The sequence below is a fragment of the Phaethon aethereus genome (genome assembly GCF_964289735.1).
Source record: "Phaethon aethereus genome assembly, chromosome: 5".
Lineage (NCBI taxonomy): Eukaryota > Metazoa > Chordata > Aves > Phaethontiformes > Phaethontidae > Phaethon > Phaethon aethereus.
In genome coordinates, this window is record NC_138579.1 from 54,673,276 (window position 1) to 54,696,018 (window position 22,743).

At 38.3% G+C, this 22,743-nt stretch overlaps 1 protein-coding gene across 1 annotated transcript in view; it reads right to left on the reverse strand.

Moving 5' to 3' along the window:
• The window catches only part of TRPM5 (transient receptor potential cation channel subfamily M member 5), a gene marked incomplete at its 3' end in the record, with an annotated part of 39,338 nt that extends 34,826 nt beyond the window's left edge, over positions 1-4,512 (reverse strand). Inside the window, exons 1-3 of the mRNA XM_082000680.1 lie at positions 4,353-4,512; positions 3,195-3,375; positions 1,456-1,622 (exon numbers count right to left, since the gene is read on the reverse strand). Coding sequence (XP_081856806.1) covers positions 1,456-1,622; positions 3,195-3,375; positions 4,353-4,469 — 465 coding nt within the window. The 5' untranslated portion in view covers positions 4,470-4,512. The remainder of the gene's footprint in view (positions 1-1,455; positions 1,623-3,194; positions 3,376-4,352) is intronic.
• Between the last annotated feature and the right edge of the window lie 18,231 nt (positions 4,513-22,743).

Genomic DNA, 22,743 nt, shown 5'->3' on the forward strand with positions numbered 1-22,743 from the left:
TTGGTTTTTTTTTTCCTTGCTAGTGTGGACTGCTAGCTCTCTTTTACACAACAAGCTGCTAGTGTTAGTGCCAAGTATAGAGAGAAGTGGGTTTAGATCAACATCCCTGTCTATAGTTCCTTTGTCTTAAAGTTGCTGACTAAAATCCAGACTGTCTTTGGGTGGAAGCAGTGCCAGAAGTTATAGGGTCAGGAATGCTCTACACAAAATACTGCTTGACAAAGAATTTGGGCTTTAGTTAAGGGGAGACAATCTAATGCAATAAAAAGACCAGTGCACTTGCTTTGTAGCCGCTGGTGGGGAAAGATATGCATGCATTTTAATCACTTAGCCTGGGAGGGAGGCAAAACAGTTAGTTTGCACTCGCCAAAGCAACTTTCCTGAACAAAATTCACAAATGCAATGAACCAAATTCTTTCCTCTGAGGTCCTTTTGGAGCAGTTCAGCCACACAAATAGGTTAAAGTCTTCCAGCTAGAGTCCCACCTGGTAGAGTACACAGGTAGCTGTCCTTGGCAAAAAAGATGGAAAAAGGGGAAGCTCGGTGACAATACATTGCTGATATGGTCTCCCAGCTGCTAGCTGGTACTTGCTAGCCTATCTCAGAGAACTAGGTGTGAGTTCAAAGGGCTGTGTTTGTCACTTGTTTCTTAGATACTGCAGGAAAGTAAAAGAGCACAGAGGAACTATCATTCATTGTCATTACATACCTACGTTACTGTTATAATACTGTCTGTCCTAAGCAGAATATATGCTGTGAGAAGAAGTTCATGCCATATTTTTTTTTTTTCTCCATCTCCAGGTCAGTTCAGCGTGAACTTGTGCTGACATTTTCAGGAACAGTTTTGTTGTGTGAGGTTGTTGTTTGTTTGTTTGTTTTTTTGTTTTTGCATGAACTTCAATTGCTTTGACCTGAACTGTGAATTCCCTAGAGCTCCCAATAACTAGACAAAATCCTGCATGGCTAGCGTTTTTGGCCTGGAGCATTAAGAAGTTTTTGCATATTAGACACCAGTTCAATGACTACTTAAAAACACTTGGTCTTGAAATATTTATGGCCTGTGTTCCATACTAGAAAATATACTTTTTACAGTATTTATGAAATAGCTTGGACTAAGTGCTTCTGCAGTAAGTGGACAAGGGAAAAAATATTAAAGGTACCTTGTGATGCATGATTTTTTTCCTTGACGTTCACCCTTCCTTACGCTGGTCGCTGAGCTAATGTCTCATTGCTGACACCTGCTGGATATTTGCAGAATTGCAGCCAAGTACAATGTGCACAGGGCACAGAATCATTAGGGTCTAACAACTCTTCCTGCTCTATTTCTGTTTTCCCTCAAAATCCCACTTTTTTTTTTTTCAGTTAGATCAATTCTGCCTACTACTTCAAAACTTTGTAAAGGTGCAGCTTACTTCTGAACAACCCTGTCTCACGAGTAGAATAAGCAAAAAATACCTTTGTGTTGTCCAGAATTTCTCTGTGCTGAATTTTTCTGAGTGAAGTTATTCCTATGGCAATCACTCTTGCTTTGGATGAAGTACTAGCCAGTGCATGATCTCTGACTGCTTGTACTAAATGTCTTGTTATTCCCACACGTAAAGCACTGGTAAAAATCCAGGCATCTGAAATTATTTTTTTAAAAATGGTTAGATAATTTCCTTATAATTGAACATCTTTGTGTGTCAAGTACCATTACTTGCAGTACTAGATCTAAGGTTTTTTAAATTAGATAAACAGTAGACAGGTCTTGATGGACTGTAACTTTTAGAATTAAAATACATACAAAGTATGTAAGGCTTTAATAAGGAAAGCAAGAAGAAATTATATGCCCAAGCAAACATGCTTAGCATATCATGTGATGCAACACAGCCATCTTTACTTGATGTCAATATACCCATCAAGAATGCTGTGTCCAGTCTAGAGTCACTTACTGTCTAAATATGAGCAGAAACATCATTGTACCACACAGGTCTGTTACACAAGGAAGAGCAAAGGGACAGGGTGGAGGAAGTTACAGGCTTGAACTGAGGACTAAACAGTCCCATGCAATAACCTGGTAGCAGAAGAGCTTGGGCATAGCCTGCTTAATCTGATGTTCTTTCTCTCATTCTCATGTGTGTTGGAGAGTGAATTCTTGAGGAGAGTAGGATTTACAGCAGTGTTGTTATGGTGACAAAGAATTTTGAGAAGCCTGGGTAAAGAGATAACCAAACTTTTTCAAATATGTAACATAATGGAACTGGATATCTTGATGCTGTCCAGTCTTAAGTATGGAAGGCAGCTGGAGATAGAGAACATCTGTGTCATACAAAAGTACCAAAAAGAGCTTTTGTACTTGGCTCATTACAAGAAGTGAAACTGCTACAATCTTGTCTGAACCAGTGGAGCTAAACCAAGAGCTTGCTGTGAAATGCTTACAGATACGTTCATTTCATTTTGCAGGTATTTTCATAAATCTATGGGGGGGGAAAAAAAAATCAAATGAAAGCCACTTGCATGCGTGTTCCCACACATTGATTTGTTTGGTTTTGTTTTAAATGCTTTTCACTACTCTTGTCATTCATTTGAATAGCCAGGGAGAAAGTGAGCTGACTTATTTTCTGCTCATGGTAGACATTTGTGTTGTACATTACCAAGGGCTTTTTGTTTAAACTTGAGTCTAATCATAGCCTGTTTTACTAACAAAGCCTGTTAAACTCTTAGATTTGAAGGAAAAAATCTTCAAAAAATAAAAACTATTGTAACATGATTTTGACTGGTAGCTAAAAAGTGAGAATGGAGACAACAAAAATTATTATTTTTGACCTAAACTGACTCTTGTTGAAGTCAAATTGCCATGCTTTCTTAAAAATTATTTTGCTATGGCACCAAAGAGGGACAATGTATTTGGTCCCATCTCATGCTATTTTTTAGTGTCAACTCTGAGGGAATAACCTCAGGTAATCTTACACTTAAGGAATGGTTGCCTAGAGTAATTTGGTTTGAAATAGCCTATTTTTGCTATTTCTAATACAGTAATTTTCCTTTTCAATGCTATTTAAATACAGGTTGTAGGCTACATTCAGCAAAGCTTTGAACTTCCAAAAATAATCATGTAAGCAGGCTCACTGACATTAAAAAAAAAAAACACTGGATGCTAGGTGTGAGAATCCAGTAGGAATATAAATTTGTTCTTTAAAGTATAAAGCACTAACCTGTGCTTTGAGCTGCCTTTATAAGTCCTTTTTTTAAGGTGTCCCGTAGCCAAGGCTTCATCTGGAAATTTTCTTCTTCCCCTACTAGAGAGACAACCAAATTGGGAGCAGGTAACTTCCATGTATTGAGCATAACTTCAAATATAATTCCAGGATGAATGGTACATGGCACCTTAATGAACTTCAACAAACAAACAAAAAAATATTAAATAACAATGGGACAATAGAATACAGTAGAGGTATTGTTCATGGTGAATGCATAAGGAAATTTATTATTGGCTTGGTTATTTAAGAAAAATTTATTTGACCTAAGACCTGACAGAACTAAATACCAGGATGAATTTAGCAGGCTTCTATATAATTGTCATCTCACTAATTGGGTTGGTTCCATGGGTTAATTCTGTGTTGCTGATTGACATATCATTCTGTCCTTTAATGCTGCTATTCCTCTTGAACTGCCTTCAGTTCCATGGCAGTCTAGTAAAGCCAACACATTTCTTAGGATTTTCTTGTTCCTGCACTAGCTAAAGTATTTCCTTGATTTCATGTCTGTTTTTCAAGAACATATTATATGAATCTATCACTTCTTCCTGTTCTGTATATATTTTGGCTTTGTGCTTAAGACTTTATGATGAAACAAAATCCTAAGGCAGATTTCTGATCCTAGGAATTCCTTCTGCTCTAACACTGTGCACAGAGGACTAGTGAGGAGGTGGATCCATGTACATCCTTCTCTACATATTAGCAGAACAGAAAGAGAGAACTTCAAAGAGAGTCTTGAAGAGGCTCAAAAGTATGTTTAAAATGTTGAAATCCATAGTGATTAATTTTTGTCAGAAAGAGGTTAAAACAGGAAAAAGATGCAAAATGAAGGAAGCTGGGCACATGATTGTTTTTGTTTTTTGAAGGAAAAAGTGAGCAACTGTACTTGTAGCATGTCAGTGCAAGTCAAGTGATTAATTTCTGTATATTAATAGGCCTTATTTGAAATAACTTTCATGTCCAGGAAGGTATGGTCCCTACCTTGAGTACAACGTGGTGCCTTGCACTGTGGCACATTGACCCTCGTTATTATTACAGTCTCTACATTTAATGCTAAGAAGTAATAGCTGAAGAACAACAATAGTGTTAAAGGCTTAAAACTCCTCAGTGCTGTACCTTTCCACGTTTCTTCCCGGCAGCTGTGAAGTCTATTTCTCCTATAGAGTATGGCAGTTCTCTTTTGAAAGCTTCCTCTTTGTCACTGCTGCAGGGCTTGTTGTCCATTTCCTCCATTGAATTTGTAAGGTGATCACCAGTAGACCAAGGTGTTCACTGAGTTGACAAAAAAATGGAAAATGTGAACCTGTTTAAACTGAAAGGGCTACAAAACCGTTAATTTACATCTAGCTGAGTTTTTAGTCAAATATTATACTCTTTTACTGTTGTGCTTATAAGGTGCAGCTAAAATTGAAGATGTTTGTACCAAATATTGGACATTATATGCAGGAGGAGGCAGATTCCACACCAGTGCTATGTAACTTAAGTTATAAAAAGGCACGAAGGAGTAAGGCACTCTCAACTCTCACTTAGCAGACAGAAAGCTGGGTTGTAAGGTGCAAGATACTGTCCAAAGCTATGTGAGGTGTCTCAGATCCCAAAGCTGACCATAATTCTACAAGAGAGAAAGAGGAGCCTCAGCCACAAACTATTGCAAGCAGGAGTAGAGCTGTGTTAGTATGTGTCTGAGTCACAGTTTCTTGATGTCCAGATGCATCATGCTACTATGACTTATCCAACACTAAATAACTAAGTGATGATATTATGTTCATCTGAAGATACTTTAGGAAAGGTTTACTCTCTGTTTGCTGTAGGAATAGCCTATTTATTCATAAGCCAAAGTATTTAAGATCAGGCTGTACTGGACTAGAACTTACAGCTCAAAAAGGCAGGTGGCTTGCTTTACATGCGGCTACCGTAATGATGGTGAGTAATCTGTCCTAGAGCAAAGATCGTATAACAAGAGTTGTTCATCTGCATTACATGAGACACTGAAAAGGTCTGCTTCCTTCTCCTATGTTCCAGTTTGACTGAACTGATATAATTTGAAAAATACAGATTTCAGCTTGTGTGCCTTATTTTGTTTCTTTTAAAAAAAAAAAGCAATGAAATAGCTTACTCCCCTCTGCCTTCATCTGCATATTCAAGTACATATTCAGTCCTTCAAAAGTCCTGGTGATAGTAAGGCAGCAATGGTAATCAGCCCTGCGTTTATCTTTGTTTCCTAGTTCCAGAGATTTGCTGTGGACTTAAAAGTGGGTCTAACTAGCAAGTCTCTCGTGGGTCTATCAGGATACTCCAGTAGAGGGAGCAAGCCCTCCAGCTGTTTCCTTGTGCTGGGAAGTCTCTTGGGAGCCTGTATCCTGGCTCCTTTACCACTGCTGCTTCTGTATTTTCGTCTCTCGTATGTTTTCAGTGAAAACATTGTTTGGAGTTGCCTTTTCTCTGATCTGCCTCTGAAAAGCGGTTACGGACCCTCTTATGATTTGTTTCCCCTACAGCTATTCCACACCTCTGTACCCACCCCCTGAACTTCTGTCAGAGATTAAAGCTTTAAAAATGCTGTTCTCATTAATTTCTCCCTGCCTGCATGCTAGTCACTTCTGGAGAGAATTAAGTGCTTATTCTGAACACTAGAATGGATATCAGACTAGTCCAGTTAAGAGTCTTATCTAAAATAACTTCTTTTGGATTATCAATAATGGTAGTCACAGCAAAGCCCACCTTTTTGTTTGAGTGATGCAGCTTTATCTCCTAAGAGCATAGAAGACAGTATTCTGGGAAAAAAATAGTTAATGCAGATTTGTAACAACACATTTTGACTGTTCTAAATTACAGAAATCACTTCCTGGAACTTGCTGACAGAACAAAGGATTTAATTAGAAAAAAGTATTCAGGACTGAATTCACAGGGTACATTTAGTCACCATTCATCACCGTCCTAGATAGTATACATTTATTTACATCTACGCACAAGCAATGAACTTGGAATAGATAGCAATTTACAGAGTAATCTGACAGTTAATTTGGCCTTATAGATAGATAGGCCCCAAGTGGTTCATTTTAAGTGGTTAATTTTAAGTCTAGTTCTAGATCCTAGCTTGCAAAATTTGATCATGTGGTTATCCATGACTTCTCTTTTGGAATAAGGACACTGAGCTGCTGAGATTTATAAGGAATATTCTTGCGTTTGGATAATGATTTTTTTTCCAGAAATAGCACGTTATTTGCTTTTCAGTTTAGGAATTCTCGTTCTCAACAGTAGTGAAAAACAGTGAAGGAGACAAAAATAGATAAGATGCAGAAACAGAAGCTTTGTTCACAAGTTTTACAAGACTGGAAAGCGAGGAAGGCAGCTGGTAACTGGCACTGCACATGGCACTACTTCCCCCCCCCGCCCCAGTTGAGCAATCTCTGAACCATGACATTAGAGATTGAGTGCTCATTTTGGGGAAGTATTACTTCATCCTTCCATCCTGTTCTTATAGCACTTCTTCAGCAGCCTGCAGTGATGGGATACAGAGCTAAATGGAATTTGTTATCTTCTACAGCTGTTCTTGTGTTCATATTCTAAGCCAGGAAGTCTTCTGGCATCAAGAGCAGAGAAGTGGTACTGACAGAATGGCAAAACAAGTCCAAAAATTATGCAGGATTCTGGATGGTATCCATGCAAGAATATAGTGTAGCTCTATATGGAGCTGAGAATCTATGCTAGATGAGATCCTGGACTATTATGGAGTGATATTTTCCAAGTTTCTACATGCAGCTTTCAGGAGCTATTACAGAGAAAGCCAATGAGCAATGCCAAGTAGCTTAATTTTTTTATTTTTTTGGCATTTTGGGGTGTTTTTCTGGGGTTTTTTTTAGTGAAATTTGACAGTTTTTCTTGCTTTATCTTCTACCTGTTGTTTGACTTCCAGGAAATAAATACTGTGACTTTTAGTATGATTGCAGTAATGTACAGGTGCAAATGTTCCATGTCAGTGCAATGTTCCACGCAATGGTGCTAATGGAAATGTTGCTTTGGTATTTAAAGGTGTGCAGAAGAAAATTTTAAAGGCTGCTCTATAGATACTATACAAGTGGAAAAAACCAAAACCAGGAGTTCCTTATATTATTAATGTTGCAAGATCACCAGAAAAAAAACCATGCGGCCTAAGATTTGCAGATGTGGATCTTAAGCATAAAGGTTGACAGTATTAAATGTTTCCCTACCTTCCTCTATAGCTGCCTCAGCTACTGCAGTGTAACCCCTTGTTGTTAAGGGCAGAATTGCAGAACACTGCATGGACCTGTTCAAGTACTGCACACTGCCTTACCACCACTTTGCACTGCAGTGGAGCTTTGCTACATGCTGATCAGTCAGCACATAGACTGCATTATGTCCCTAATATATATTCAGAAGATGATATAGTCAGCTCTGTCTTTTCTACCTGCATTAAGTCTTCTGTTCTTAAAAAGCATGTGGCCATCTCGCTCAATGTCTTCTAACAAGCAAAGTAAGCATGTATTAACAAACTGTGTACTATAATGACAGGGGTTTTTTGGAGCGCCTTTCTCCTGGGGTTAATTCAGTTTTATTCTGCTTAGTTTCCAGCTTTCATGTAAGTATCTTGTGGTTTCAGGGGCTATTGCTTTGAGACTTCAGGCTGTACTAGATTGCAAGTGTGTCAGGTCACAGCAATTGGGTCAAATCTTTGTGGTCAAAGTCATGACATTCCACTGCAGTCAGCTTAACTACGGTCAGCTTGCATCACTTTAACATCACAGAGTATTGTTTAATTGCAAGGGTCTGGAATAAGTCCATGTCTTGGGAAAGAACAGGCAGATAGCCAGAAAGAGGAGTATGGTCTAAGAACTTTTTTGATGAGAGGAAAGGTAGGGAGGAAATCAAAGGAGAGACAAAGGCTATAAACACAGCTGGATGAAAAACCAATGGGGGATGACTGGTACTTCATCACTTTCTCCCTCTCCATATACTATTTTCCATTAAACTTTTTAGAAAATTCCAACATTTTAAAAATTGTAGTACCTGAAGTTTGGTTTTTTCCTCCATTATGTGTGAGAATGTCATTATATTAAATTTGCTTGCCTTTAAGTAATTTTTTAATCAATCAGAAATTCTTAAGGGGTGGGGGGAAAAAAAGCCACAAAAATCTTGCCTGCTGCAATCTGTGCATTCATATTTTAAATTTTGTGTACACATGTGTATATCGAGCAATCTTACTTTAGTTCTGGTTCAGACTCAAGTACAGATTTTCTATCGAGGCTGCTGCTACATATTTACGTTTGTAGGTCAGATCCTGTCCTAGATGTTCCCGTTGACTATAAATACAAACATCTATGGAAAGAATTTACCTCTAATGATTACCAGATTGGAAATAACCTAGAAAACTATTTCTAACTAGCAAAGCAAGTTAAGACACTTATGAGGAAAAGACAATTGTCAGTTCCACCTACATCTGGAAATGTGAGTCAATGTCATTTACATTAGAGATGGCCTGATTAAATCATACCAGGTGTCAGCCAGTCTCATGAATCATTATTTCTTTAACCTTGTAAATGGGAGCTGTTAGAATTGTGCCATTGTACACCCAGTGCTTGTGATGCTGGAGTTTGTAGGTCCTAATGCTGTTTAGTCCTTCATTTTGGATGGTCCTAACTTCTTATTTGGGCATTCTAGATTTATGGGATGTAGGAAATTGGCAGGGAGGTATATCTTCAGGGGGACAGTTATAGAGCTCCCCTACAGCCATCACAAGGGGAATCCCTGCAGAGATTCGTTTATGAAGGATTTATAGAGAAAAAGTGATGAGATCAGAACCACAGAGAAACATTTTGACACCTATGTACATCCCTTTCTGGACTGTTCTCCCTACTGTCTCTGCTTCCTTACCCCTCCTCTGCCATGCCTTTGTTCCCCAGCCTCCTTTTCCCCTACAAGTTCTGTCACTGTTTTCCCCAGCTTTCCACAGGCTCTTTCCAGCAGTTGTGCTGCCACTTAGCCCGCTGTGAACACGCAGCTCTTCTTCCTTGTGTGGTAAGAAATGACAGATGGTTCACCTCCAGATGGATGATGAGAATGTGGGTCCAATCATCCTTCCTTTTGATATTAACCAGTGTTAGATTGTGTCCATGGAAGGAAGAGAGGTCAAATTTGAGCCTTTGAAACAGATCTTGTGAAAAAGGGCCCCGTTAAGGGATGGCTTGACCTCAATTGTTGTCTTCAAGGGTAATGGTTTGATTAAGAGAGTAGGTGTATGGTACTCATTAGCTCTCAGGACTTAGCAGTAGTAAGAATTCTCCTTCATACTAGTACACCTATCAGCAGGGACACACCCTGACTTCTAATCGCTATCAGATTCCTTCACCCACTCAAGGAGCACATTTGCATATGTAGGTGAAATGATTAAATATAGCAATACAGTAGGCCCAGTATTGTTGTTAAATCAGTCACAAAGCCCCCCCTTAGATTCAGTGGCAGATGGAGCAAATCCATTGGTTTATAAACTTTAAAGGAAGCTTTCATGTGGAGCAAAAGAAAATTACAGCAATTACTGTGCCCTTACTGGTCAGGGTGAGCTAGCAATCCTGACAAAAAGTGAGGCTTAACTATTGGTCAGAAAAAAGAGAGACCTCACAGTAATGAGCAGTAGTGAACAGTAAGGGGGGAAACTGCAACGGAGATAAATGCAACAAACTTTGCTTGAGCAGGAATAATCAGCTTCCAACACACTTGGTAGGTTACCATTGGCTAAATTGCAGTCCTGTTGCAAAGGATCTAAGGGTTACAGGCAGAGCAAACGTAAGTGAGCAATGCTATGCTGTTCTTGCAAGAGAGGAATGCTGTGTAGGACAGTATAAACAGGATAGCCTGCGTGATGTCACTCAGCTGTTTGTCAGAACAGCTTTAGCTGCAATATTCTGTTTGAGTTTGGATGCCAGGTTTCAAAAGAATTACGGAACATCTGGAGAAGGTTTGAGCAGAAGCAACAACAAAACAGACGGAGACCTTGCACTAAAAGAGGAAGGAAAGCTTGAGCAAATTGGAATTGTGTAACTAAAAGCAGAGAAGACTGCAGGAAGGGAAAAGGAGAATGTAATAGCCTACCAGTGCAAAGGGATGATAGGAAAGATGTGTTCTTAATATTTGTGGCTAGGACAGCAAGTAACAGGCTTAAGGGAAGAATGGGGCTGCCCAGGGATACAACAGTAACCAGACTCAGAGAAATACTTCCTTGCAAAGAATGAAACCCGTATACTACTGGGTAGGGAGCAAGTAAAACAACTAGGCTGCAGTCCTCAATTGTGATGCAGTCTGTATATTGTGACCCAAAGAACTTGACCTTAACCTGCATGTTATTGCAACCCTAAGAGCTGGATACACATCTGCAGCTCTGATCCTCAAGATACACATACGCTTATGTAACTTTACAAATGGAAACGCTCCTACTGACTTTAGTGCAAGTACTCACCCAAGGAAAATTGCATCAGTGAGTTTATTGGGCCACTGCCAGCAACAGTGTAATGGAATTATTTACTTCCAATAGTAGCCACATTTTCATTCCTGTTTTGAATTAAAACATAATCAATACGAAGAACAAAGCAGATGCAGGGAATCAGAATAAAGAAAACCAGAGAAGTGAAGAGCAGAGCAAAGACTGCAAAATTAATATTCACTTTCAGCATGTGCTGCAAAGATGCATCGGAGGGGACTCTAACTGGTGTATATGTTTAAGTGTGAAGAAATAAAACCAGTATTTTAATCAAGAGTAAATGCAATGGAGAAGGGGAGGTATGAGAAGGAATTAACTAGAATCCAGGAAGGGAAAAATATCTAAACCTGCTGTGGGAATACATATATATGATGTAAGACAAAAAGAACTATTTGTTAGGGAAAATAAATGCATACATATATGTGTGAGAGACTGATGTATATACATCTATGTGCAATTATACACATTATCTTGCTTATATTTATGTTGCAGCTTCAGAAAATGTTTGTCAGGAATTAGCACATTCAAATTCTGGTAATGATGCATGAAATGTTTCTGCATCACAACCTAATGACAAAGCAGAGTCATCTGCCATGATTGCCAGGGAATTGCTAAATAAAGCATAAAGCCATAGGGATGGTGAAATACACTAGCAGAAATCATGGCCAGCTGTTCTGCATAGGGCTTTTTCATGCCTGTAGCAAATAAATCTTTGAGAATTGCACAAACAGAAAAAAAGAACAAAAATGTGACTGTCACAACAAGTGCAACTTGAACTGTAGTACACTGCACTTCTCTTGTGTTCACACAGGAGGGCTAAGAAAAGTCAATTGCCAGAGGTGAGAGCTGGAGGGATGCAACAAGTACACAGCAAATAACCTATGGGAAGGTTTCTCCATGCTTCGACTAGGACAGAGGGAGGCTAGCTGAGGTTGACAGTTACCTTGGGAATGTGTTCTCTAACAGGAGATTTTATGAGTTTGCAGACAGAGGGCCAGGCAGGGGCAAACATTAATAGAAACAAGGAACTTGAAGCAAAATCATGCAAAGAAGTAAAGCATAGAAGTAGCCTACCAAAATAGAAGTTTGGGTTAAGTTTCCAGATATACTTATGTGAATTGGCCCTACTAGAAGCTTTCAAAACCACCGGTATTCTCAGTTTCCTTTCTAGAACAGCAGTTGTTATAGAATGTTATTTCAAGTAATTATTCTTTACTGTATTTGTGCATCGTGAATAATCAGAACAAAATGTTAGAGGAGGAAAAAGATATTTTAAAAACCCCATCAACAATAACAAGCTATAAAAAAACATGTGGGAAGAGACCATTGTTACTGAACCAGCATAGGCTTTCTTTTAACATTTTTAGGGTATGCCTCTGGAGCCTGATCCTTCCTGTAATTGCCAGGACACAAGCATGCTAGGCAAATCAACTATTTGCAGGAGTCTTCCCATTAGTTTCTAGGAGAGTGGATTGTGCTTTGGTTTGGATAGGGTTAGCATCAAGCCTTTAACAAATGAATGTGCAAAATGCTAATGCAAATATAGGTATTTTGTCTTTTTTGTTTCTGTCTTCAGGTGTTTAACACAGTAAAGAGCACCAGAGGCTATTTGAATAATATACTTTCAGTGAGTTTGCTGAAATTTGCATATGGATGTCAGCCAGCAAATTTCATAGACGTGGATTTATTCTGGATAGAAAACCTGAGAGGGTGGAGAGGTGATAAAAGGGAAATGTAAATATCGACATCAGAAGTAAACAATAGAAGAAGCAGATGGAATAGATGAGAGAAAACACACGGCAACGCTGCTCAATTAAAATAAAAGAATTGGCTGTGCTTACATAGCACTTTGTATATGGGGTGTGGGGAGAGGCTGACGCTAGCTTCAAATACTCCTGGACCTTCACTGCTCTGTTCCCACAGCATGGCATGCCACTTTGAAGCTGTGCCAACACAGCTCTTTGTGTGGCCTCACAATGAATCAGACTAAGTTCACTTAAAAAGAACTCATTTTTGCCAGGTCATTTTTCAGCAAAATCAGTTCATTAATGTGGTATACAGCTTGACGCACAAAGTCCTGAAAATAATGTATCGTGAAACTACAGCCATAGTTCACGCTGAAAGAAAATACAAAAACATGGGACTAGTTTCAATTCAAAGCAAGTGCTTCAGGAAGGGCAATGTTCAGATAAGGCAGACAAAACCATACCTGAAAATTTTAGTGCAAGCTGGATTGTACGTGGACACTGACAAATTGAGTACAATTGAAAGCAAAAGAATACTACTGAAAGAAGAGGTATTAGAAAATAAAAGGGACCACCACTTGGGAACTGGAAAGTCTTAAAGTCTAGGGTGGTTTTGCTCAGATCAGCTTGTATTTTTCATTGAGATCTTAATATACTTGTAGAATCTGCAAAAACTCCCAAATGCATCTCTTGATGCCAACAGCTGACTTCGCAAAGTTAGTCCCTAGCACCAATCTAAGTAGCAGTCTTTACAAATTCCACTTTTACAAGCTACGCTAAAATAGTCTTTACTTCTTTTCAAGTGTGTCATGTGTACAGTATTTTCGGTTTTTGCAATTTCATGCCTGTAGCTATGCATTCTTTCATAGAAAAGAGCAATTTTTACAGGGGAAAAAAAACCCCTTCACTGTGTTTCCTTGTTGGACTGCTTTTATCATCTCTATTTATAAGAGTTTGTTCAGTGCTTTAGGCAAATTTTGTAAGCTCAAAGGGGAAGTATATTCAAAACTGAGAATATCTTTTGCATAAACCATATACAAGGTGTACTTTGAGAATTCCAAACGTTAGGAAAATAATTTAGTCTGTTTTGTTTCTTAAAATAACAAAACCGCAGACACAACTTTGAACTTTGTGCAAAAATGGTAGTGGCAAAATTGTTCATCAACTGTTCTACGTTTTTTCCCTTAAGACACGAACCTCTCTCTATCTTTTCCATTAACTGCAAAACTGAAGTTGCGTGTATTTTTCAAATCTTTTTTTCAGAAATTTGGATCTCTTGCATATAGCAAGCCCTGCCAACCCTACATTTTAAGTATATGCCTATTGCCCACTACAAGGAAGCCTGCCCTTTCTTTTTCCTTTGGGATAGTACTGATTTTTAGCCCACAGTTGCAGCAAATCATAGCCAATTTGCTCTTTGGCAGTCTTCCTCAGCTTATTTATCAGATAGGTTCAGATCACATCCAAATGAACAAGGAGATGATAAAACTGCAAGGCACAGAAGAAAGTGTCTGAACATAGCATACAGATGAAAATGGTTGACCTAAGGTTGTTAAGGATTGCTTCAGTGTATAAGAGGAAGAGGGGCCTCACTCTTTTATGTTTGGGATACTCAGGAACATCTCTGCCTGCAGGTGGACAGGAGGCATGTGCTGGCACAGGGATTCCAAGTCTGACAAATTCACCGTGTACTAAAAACCTCTGTTCCTTCCCTATAAGCACATGCTTTCCCTATGTCTGTAACAGTTCTGCTGGCAGGTGTAGTCATGGCAATAACCAGTTATAAGCAGGACGTAAATCTTGAAATGTGGTGAATTCTGTGCTTGACAGAGGTTAACAAGCTGTAGGAGAGAAACAGAATAACAGATGCTTCCCTTCACTTGATGTTTATACACTTTCAAATTGTTGCCCTGGTCAGTTTTTTTCCTGCTTGCAACCTCTGCTTTTTATTGAGATGAAATGTGGAGGTGAAGGAATGAACAAGAATATAAAAATTCCCTGTCATGTCTAAAGTTTTGCTCTATAACTGATCAGCTGTGGAGTTTTGCTCCATAACTGATCAAACTGATTTGTAAATCATAAATGAATTGTACTCTTCTCAGATGGCTGTAAGGAAGCTGTACGCAATGATAGATTTCCTCTCTTAGACAGCAGACAGTGATTTTTTGTTTGTTTGTTAGTTTGTATTTCATCAAGGCCTGTTTAAATTTACGATCAAACCAGCCAACAAAACCATTAAGCCTTGCATGCCTCCTGACTGCTCTAGAAACACCTCTTCTTCTTCAACAGCCAAACTTTCTGAGTTGTCTTAATCTGCCTTCTGCCTCACCCAGCGTAATTTGGTCCTGAAAAGAGCAATTATAGAGCAAACTTGCTATTACAATCCCCCCCCCCCCCCATTTCTACAGTGTTTAATACAATGTTGGGTGGTTTAGTGTCTGGGGGGGGGTGTGGTTTGTTGGGTTTTTCTTCTTTCCCGGTACCTGTAGATCCAAGGTGCTGTGATAAGAGAAAAACAAAAACCTAAACCAAAAACCCACCATATCAATCCACTTTCTATAGATGGAAATCTACAGAGAGGTGGATAGATACAGTTTCAGTAAAGAGATGCCATCGCTTCTGGAAGTGCAACGTCCTGTTTTATCATAATAGCAATGTAGCTATTATGGTAAAAGGAAATAGAAGCTTAAATTGGCCACCCTGACAAGTAAGCTTTTTATTCCAGGAAGTTAAAAGGTTTCGCAGTTGATGCTAGATCTGTGAGCCATCTCCTTGTACTTTATATCACAGTGTGGGGCTATGCAGGAGGCAAGATCTGAGAATAGCACTTCAGTAGTTACTATATTGTCAGAGGTACTCATGTTTGAAATTTAACAGAATTCCTATTAATATTTCTGCTATAAAGTTGAATCATAATGTAGCTGGGGTAAAGCTTTTACAATCACAAGGATGTGGACTATATATTGAGGATATAATGGTGCTATTTACCTTTGTTTAAAAAAAGAACAAAACCCATGTAGATGAATACATAACTTCTAGCTAATTATAGAATGCAAGTCTAGAAAAGACTAAAAAGCTGCTTTCTCACTTGCCACAAGTCTCATAAAACCAGCTAAAAAGTAGAACTCTCTAGAATTATTATTGACCACCAAAGTGCAAAGTTAAAATGTAGCTACAGAAATGCATAACTTCTACTGTTACTATCAATATGCTGTGTGCTAGTGCACAGTAGCTATGATTATAATATTGATGAAACAAAAACATCTATAGTGTAAATTGCTGAATAATATTAAACATAAAACTAAATCAGGCTACTTACTCATCTGGGGTGATACTAATTAGCAGACATTAGTTTACTTCTATGAAGGTCTTAAAAAGCCTATTTTGAAGATAATAGACCTTTGAAAATGTGTATACCTAATTTTATTTACATGAGCAGTTCCTTGAGCTATCTGTCAGAATAAAAGGAATTCTACAAAGTTCAAAGAATTTACCAAAGTCAAGGATTACTTTCACCTTTATTGGTTTAAATTTTTTACTCACTAGGAGAAGATGCTTTCCCAGATGAAGAGATAATGAAGAACAAAATTAGCCAAACTCTGGCATATCAGCATTTCCGGCTGTGTTCCCTGTGATCCTTTCTGAATGTAGAGTCTTTATGGGCAGTTGACTGTCTTTTAACAGAAACTTTCCAACAGAGGGCTTTTTCTACCTTAACTCTGTCACCTAACATTCAGATAATCTGCTGTTCTGAATGCAATCCCATAAAATAAAAAATACATGAAATATTGAAAAAAGCAAATAGTAAAATAGACGCAGAGCTGAAGACATTATCTTGATCCCAAGATACTGTTGGGAATTGTCTTCAAGGGCTGAGGGTGAGGAGAGAACAGTAAACACATGAAAGAGGAAAACAGCATAGCACAGTGTACAGTTGTGTTAGCGCATGCTCGTGTCCTAAGCTCATGGGACTGGTAGAAGAATCCCATAGAGTAAAAACCTACAGTGCAGGAGAGTAGAAGTCATGGGTCCACCTCTATACTTTGCTGTTTTGGAAGCAGCTGTATAGTAGATGACTGCCTCGCTATAATAGTTCTGCAGTCTGCTAATACCAGGCTAAAACAGCAGCCAAGGATTAGCTAGATACAAGAATCTATGAAGATTCAAAGGGTTATTCCTAGTGCAATAGGAATTGTGACTAAAAGTGACTAAACAGTGGAGAGCACAGTAGTAGAACATTGCTGATGTCTAATTGCAGAACAGGACAAATAGAGTAAGTTAGCTACTATTTATGTAAGAAATCCAAAGTACTGAACAGAAAAAACACTACAGAAAGCGATCTAGAACATAGACAAAGGACAGCAACAAATAGCTTGTGAAATTCCCAGTACAGAAGATCTGGAAGTTTTACACATACTTCATTATTCAAAAGGAAGAAAGAGCAGCAATGACCGCTTTATATTGCTGCTGATTACTCACAAATAATGAAGGGGAAAGAAAATGTGGAGTAAGTAATGAGCTGCTCTTGGTTGAATCACAAGCATCTCTTAATTTACGTAGTACAGTTAGTTATCCTACCTGCTGTCTGTCCTTTGCAACAGGCATGACTGTCCATCTGCAGGGCTGCGTTGCACTGAGGCGGCTATTGTTACCCATGCTATTTGCTGCAGCTCCCTTTTCCTATTTGGGAAGAGGAAGATGTTACCAGATTACTTGGCACACCTGTCCCTGTGACAATAAAAGTAAACATTGCTAGTGTATAATGATACTGATAGCTCTTCTCTGGTATGAAAATAAGCCCTGTGAAACAAATGGAGATGCAAATAATAAGCATTTCTCTGTAGCAGTAGTGGAGCATAGAGTTATCAGAAACAGACAAACAGCAGGAATGGACTTTAGGTGTGAATGTATTTTTTTAAATTAACTTTTCAAATTATTGCAATAACTTGGATGTTGAGTAAATGCATCAGTAACTAATCCTTCATTCCCTTTAAGAGTCATGTGCTTTCCCCAGCTACAGGAATCTTTAACAAATGTCCCAGAGCACATGTGTGCAGTGCTCTCTTCTTGATTTAGGTCTCCAAACACTGTCCACTTATCTTCACTGTTAACTTTCAATTTTGGTGCACAGCCTGTCAGCCTTAAAAGTGAATTCACTTAAGGGATTTATTCAGTATTTAGAGTACAAATGTTGTATCCCCTTAGGTAACTTGCTTGTGGGGCTTTCTTGATATATAACAGATCTCATTTGGTATAAATTATTGCAGCTCAGTTGACTGCTGTGAGTCAAAGCTACTTTGAAGGAACCAAAGGCATGCCCAAGATTTTCAACTTTTTCATGATCATAGTAATGTGTTTCTTCAAATATTTTTGTCCTTTGCTATTGAAATAAGTTCTATGACTCCTATATGTTTGTACTGGGGCTACGTTTTTTTTGGCACAAGTTGATGTTTGCCATAAATATTCAGTGTCCTCAATACAGGTTTTGCTATTTTCATAGGCTTTAAACTCACCTTTCGTCTGCAAGTCTGGATTCCTTTGTGTTGTGTTTCTAAAACCTTTAGAAAATGTATCTCTGATGCATCCCTTTGATTAGAGTATAAAATGACATAAAAACAGTAAGATATCCAAATTATATCTGTTCAAAAGAAGAGCAGATTTTGTTTCTCATGACCTGTGTTGTTATTCTGGATTGCTTTAAAATTTCCTTTATATGTCCATATGTCACTATTTTTTAACTATCCATGTTTCTGTTAATGTTTATATTTCTAGGAATATAATTGTGTTAAATTCCATTGCATCACAGTCATAAAAAGTCCTTTATCTTTGTTTTTTGTTACAACAGTGACAGTTGTTTGAAGTATAAAAAGCTGAAATTAAGCAGGACCTTAATCAAGAAATGTTTTCTGAAAACTGAACCAGATTGCAGTGTATCATGTTGAAGGCACTGGATATTTTTGTCCAGATTTGACTAATGGTTTTGCTGGAAAGCACTAGGTGCTGAGACAGTGAATATCATAGCCCAAGCAGAAGATCTCTTCTAATGTAGAACTGAGTGGTTTGCTTAGCTTAATCTACAATTAAGGAGCAACACTGAGTCTGAGCTAAACTCTTCATGCACCAGCCCCTGAGTAAGACCATCTCAGTTGCTCTTGGACTGTTCTTCTGCAAGTGTCTTCCCTGTTGAAATCCTGTATGTTTTTATCTTTCTAAGTACCATTTAAACTACAGTGATCTGTCACGCAAACCTTTTTTTGCGGGTTCTCCCTTCTGCTCAAAGCAAATGTGTTTATTATTAACCCATTTCCTAGACAGTTTCATTACCTTTTCCATAGACTTCTAATACGGCTTGCTGACCACTCTGACCAGTCATCACACCCATGCATTTGTCTCCCTGCCTTCGTGTGAGTCTGCTAAGAAGGAAATAATGCTTGAGTATGAAGAGTCGTAATGGATTACTATCTTACAGATGCTTGAGATTGAAAGTTTTGTAAGCTGCTGGATGCACCTGCTATACTGCAAATTCATGATACCGTTTATTCAGCCCTTCCCACTGTCTTGCTCACTCTGCCGGTGTATGTGCAATGACTTATTACTTACATTCCTTTTTCTTATAAGGTGAAATTTTCATTTGAATGCTTATTGAGTTGAACTGTGTCTTCTAACTTGAAGTCTGAGTTGCTTCATCCTCAACAGATTCCCATTTCTCACTCTTCAATTATTAACCCCAGCTATTGATGTGGTGATGGGCTGTGTTTGTTTTTTCTTTGTACAATAGCTGGCCTGTAACTTAAAAGATCAGTGTTATTGATGACAACTAAATCTGTTAATCTGGTTTATCAGCCACGTAGTATGTCCATTTCCACATTTGTTCACATGGTGAAGTTTCACAGCAACAGCAAAAGCAAATGCAAGGAAGAGGAAGAATCTCTATACATCAGCAACAGTTAAAACATTAATTCAAGTTTGTGTTTCCGTTCAAAACACAATGCCTTGATTTAAAATCACAATGTTATTAATTCTGCCTGCACACCAGGACATTATATAGTGTTCCAAAGCATCCCTACCTTTATACGGACTAATCCTGTTTTTCCTCTTCCCCAGTAAATCCAGGTGCTTAACATGCAACCGCATTTATCATCACAACTACAAAGGAGGACAGTGCTATTATCCCATTTACAAATTAAGAACCTGAGGCATGAATAAGAACAATGACACACCAGAGGTCACACAGGAAGTTTGTGGGAGAACTGGGAGCTGAACTCTGGTCATTCAAGTCCGAGGTTAGAGACTGGAACTTTCCTCTTTGGAAGACTGAAAATACTTTCTTAAATTCAATATACTTACAGGAATTTGGTGCTCTCTTTGATAATTTCTTATTATTTATTCTGCAAATCTGGGTAATGTACCAAGTTAAAGTCCAGCCTATTTTTCTTTGTTTTCTTTTTTTTCCTTTTGCACTGACTACGCTACGCATCAAACTACTAAGTTTATTAGGGTTTAATTTTCATGTATGATTGCTTGTAATGATAAATGCCAAATATTATGCTATTCTCTTTCAAGTATTTGCCTAGGTTGTTAACAGAAGTCAAATCACAGACATGTTTTCAATAGGAAACATGGGCTAAGCCATCCACATTTTTCTTAGAAAATACTTTCATGCTCTCTACCCTGTCACCAGCCTTTTGTGAGTCCTAAACTACTAGTGCAAGAGAGACCATTGTTTTACAAGTAGTTTAAAAAGATTCATCTGCTGTTAAGCATAATCTACATAGCATAATTATTAATGTTAAGCATAATCTAATGTAAAATCTGGACAGGAGGGGCCTCTATATTGAAAAGACCCTGCAAAGACCAGTAAGTCAGTACTGAAACGATGCTAGGGTCAGATCCCCAGCAGCATCAAATTACCATGTTATGACTCAGTTTATAGCAGATAAGTAAATGAATTGTATTTTGGATTTTGTTGCATCAAAAGTTGACACTGAATCACCCTCCCTTTAGAGTATCAGGTCTCCTGTATTAAAAATAGGATTATTTCTGTAAGATATTGTGTCCTATTTCTTCCCTAGCTTAAAATGTAACACTTTAATGAACAATCCTGTTGTTGCCATTTATGTGATTATAGTAAGGTAGCTTGTCCCACTGCGGACCAGTTAGACTGTGATCAGCTAGTTCTGCACTAGAAACAGGCATGCATGTCTGTGGGCAATTAATATTAAATGGGTGCAGCTGAAACTGGGGACAGCAGTGCAGTAAGCAGAGCTCCTCGGGTGAAAGAGGAAAAAAGAAAAAGGAGCTAGAATCTTCTCTGAGCAGTGAAGGGGAGCTCTAGGGAAGTACCCTTCAGGGACAGTGTTCCTGTACCAGGTGTGGGGAGAAAATAACAGCAAGCAGATGGTACTAAGTTTTCAGCCTTTGTAGATGCTTCTGGGATCTTGAGGCGAACCGTCACATTACTGCAGAATGAGAGGAACTGGGAAACTAGTGAGAAGCAGTGTGGCTTAAGATGTCATCTCTGCACAACCGTATTTTTTAGTATTTCTATATCCGTCAAGGCATTTTAACCAGCATGATAAATACTAGCCTGGAACCGAAATGGAGATTTGCCAGTTAGTCACCTAGGTATCTCCAGTTTAAAAAATACCAATAAATGACTGTCTACTACAAACTTTGTCTTTCCTTAGCCTATAATTTAGAACCACAATTACTGGGTTCTAAAAAACTCTGAATTTTACATGCAAGTTTACTCCTCAGAGAGTATCTCAACTTCTCTTTAAAAACATATGTACCCTAAGAAGAGGTTTAGACATCAGATTATTCAATCACCATACCTGAACAGACCTGAAGACAGACTTCTCAAGTAAAAGACTTACTGTGTACTGTGTCAGAGGACACTCTGATAATAAGATATTACCTCTCCGTGTCTTAAAACAGACCTGTAAAAGAATAAAAAAAACAATTGTGACTGTGGTTGAATGGCAAAGTTGAGCAGGCTTGCAAGCAGTAACCCATAATTTTCTAAGTATGAAAAAGCTTCCTTATTCTTAAAGTGCCAATTATTTTTCCTTTTTCTTAATGTGACAAATATTTTTATTTCACTTTCAATTTATTTAGAAGGAGGAATTATCGAAGTTAAGAATGTCTATTATTATGTCTGTTATCAGAAATCTCTAGCGAAAAAATGAGACAAAACACCTGTAGCCTATTAAGCCAGACCAGATAAACTTGATACTTCAGCCACTAGAGGGACCTCCAGGAATAGAATATACAAAAACATTTGTAAAGGCTCTTTTGAAGTATTAGATGTCTTTAGATAAAAACAAAAAAAGCTTTGCAGGTCAAACGAATTGTCGTTTGTTTATAATGAGCTCTGAAATAGTAGGAAATATGAATGAACTTATTATATCATAGGTTTTGACATGAAAAAGCAGCTTGTTTTCTCCTGGTAGAATATCAGTTTGGAAGGGTTGTTTTCACTGAACTGGTGAGGTTAGCGCATTGCTTTCAAGAGACTTGTAATTTAGCAGTAAGGTTATCAGCTGCTCTTTTGCGAAGTACAAAGCAAATACAGTTATTCTCTTTTCAGAGTTTCTAAGAACAGGATTGGGATGTGGTGTAGGCAGAGCGCTCAATTTTAACGGTGGTTTAATAGTCCAATTAAGAAATGTTAGTGCCTCACCATGCATGCAAGTGCTTTCTGAAGAGTAGTTATGCTACCACTTGGATCACTGGATTTGTAATTAGCAATCAGTCAGGGAGATGACAAGGGCGCTCCAACGTTCTCTTTTATACTTCTGCTGTGCTACAGAAGAAGTTGTGGTGTTCTTCACACACAGAGTTTTGGGGGTCTGCAGAGCACAAATTCAGCAAGCTTCTGCATAGCTACTGCAAAACTTGCAGTAGCTAATGCTACTGCTACCTGCTAATACAAGCTTCTGTGCTTCTGAGACACTGAAGATGAGGACACAAAGACAAGAATTGCAGTTAACCCAATTAGCAAAAGGTCAGGGATGGGACAAAATTTGGCATTAAATCACAATTAAGGAACAGATTAAAAGAATTTTTGCAAGACCTTAAATTATGTTGCTTTGTTTAGCTTTACCTGTTAGAATGGTACTAACGAAATGAAAACTCTTATTTTGTGAGATAAAAGCAACCTGAAATTCCAGTTTGGCAGAGCTGATTGTTGCACAGGTCCCCTGTGGTCTATCTACAGAGTTTTATAGTTTCCATTTTGTTTGCATTGAGAGGTTACTTGCTGAGAAAA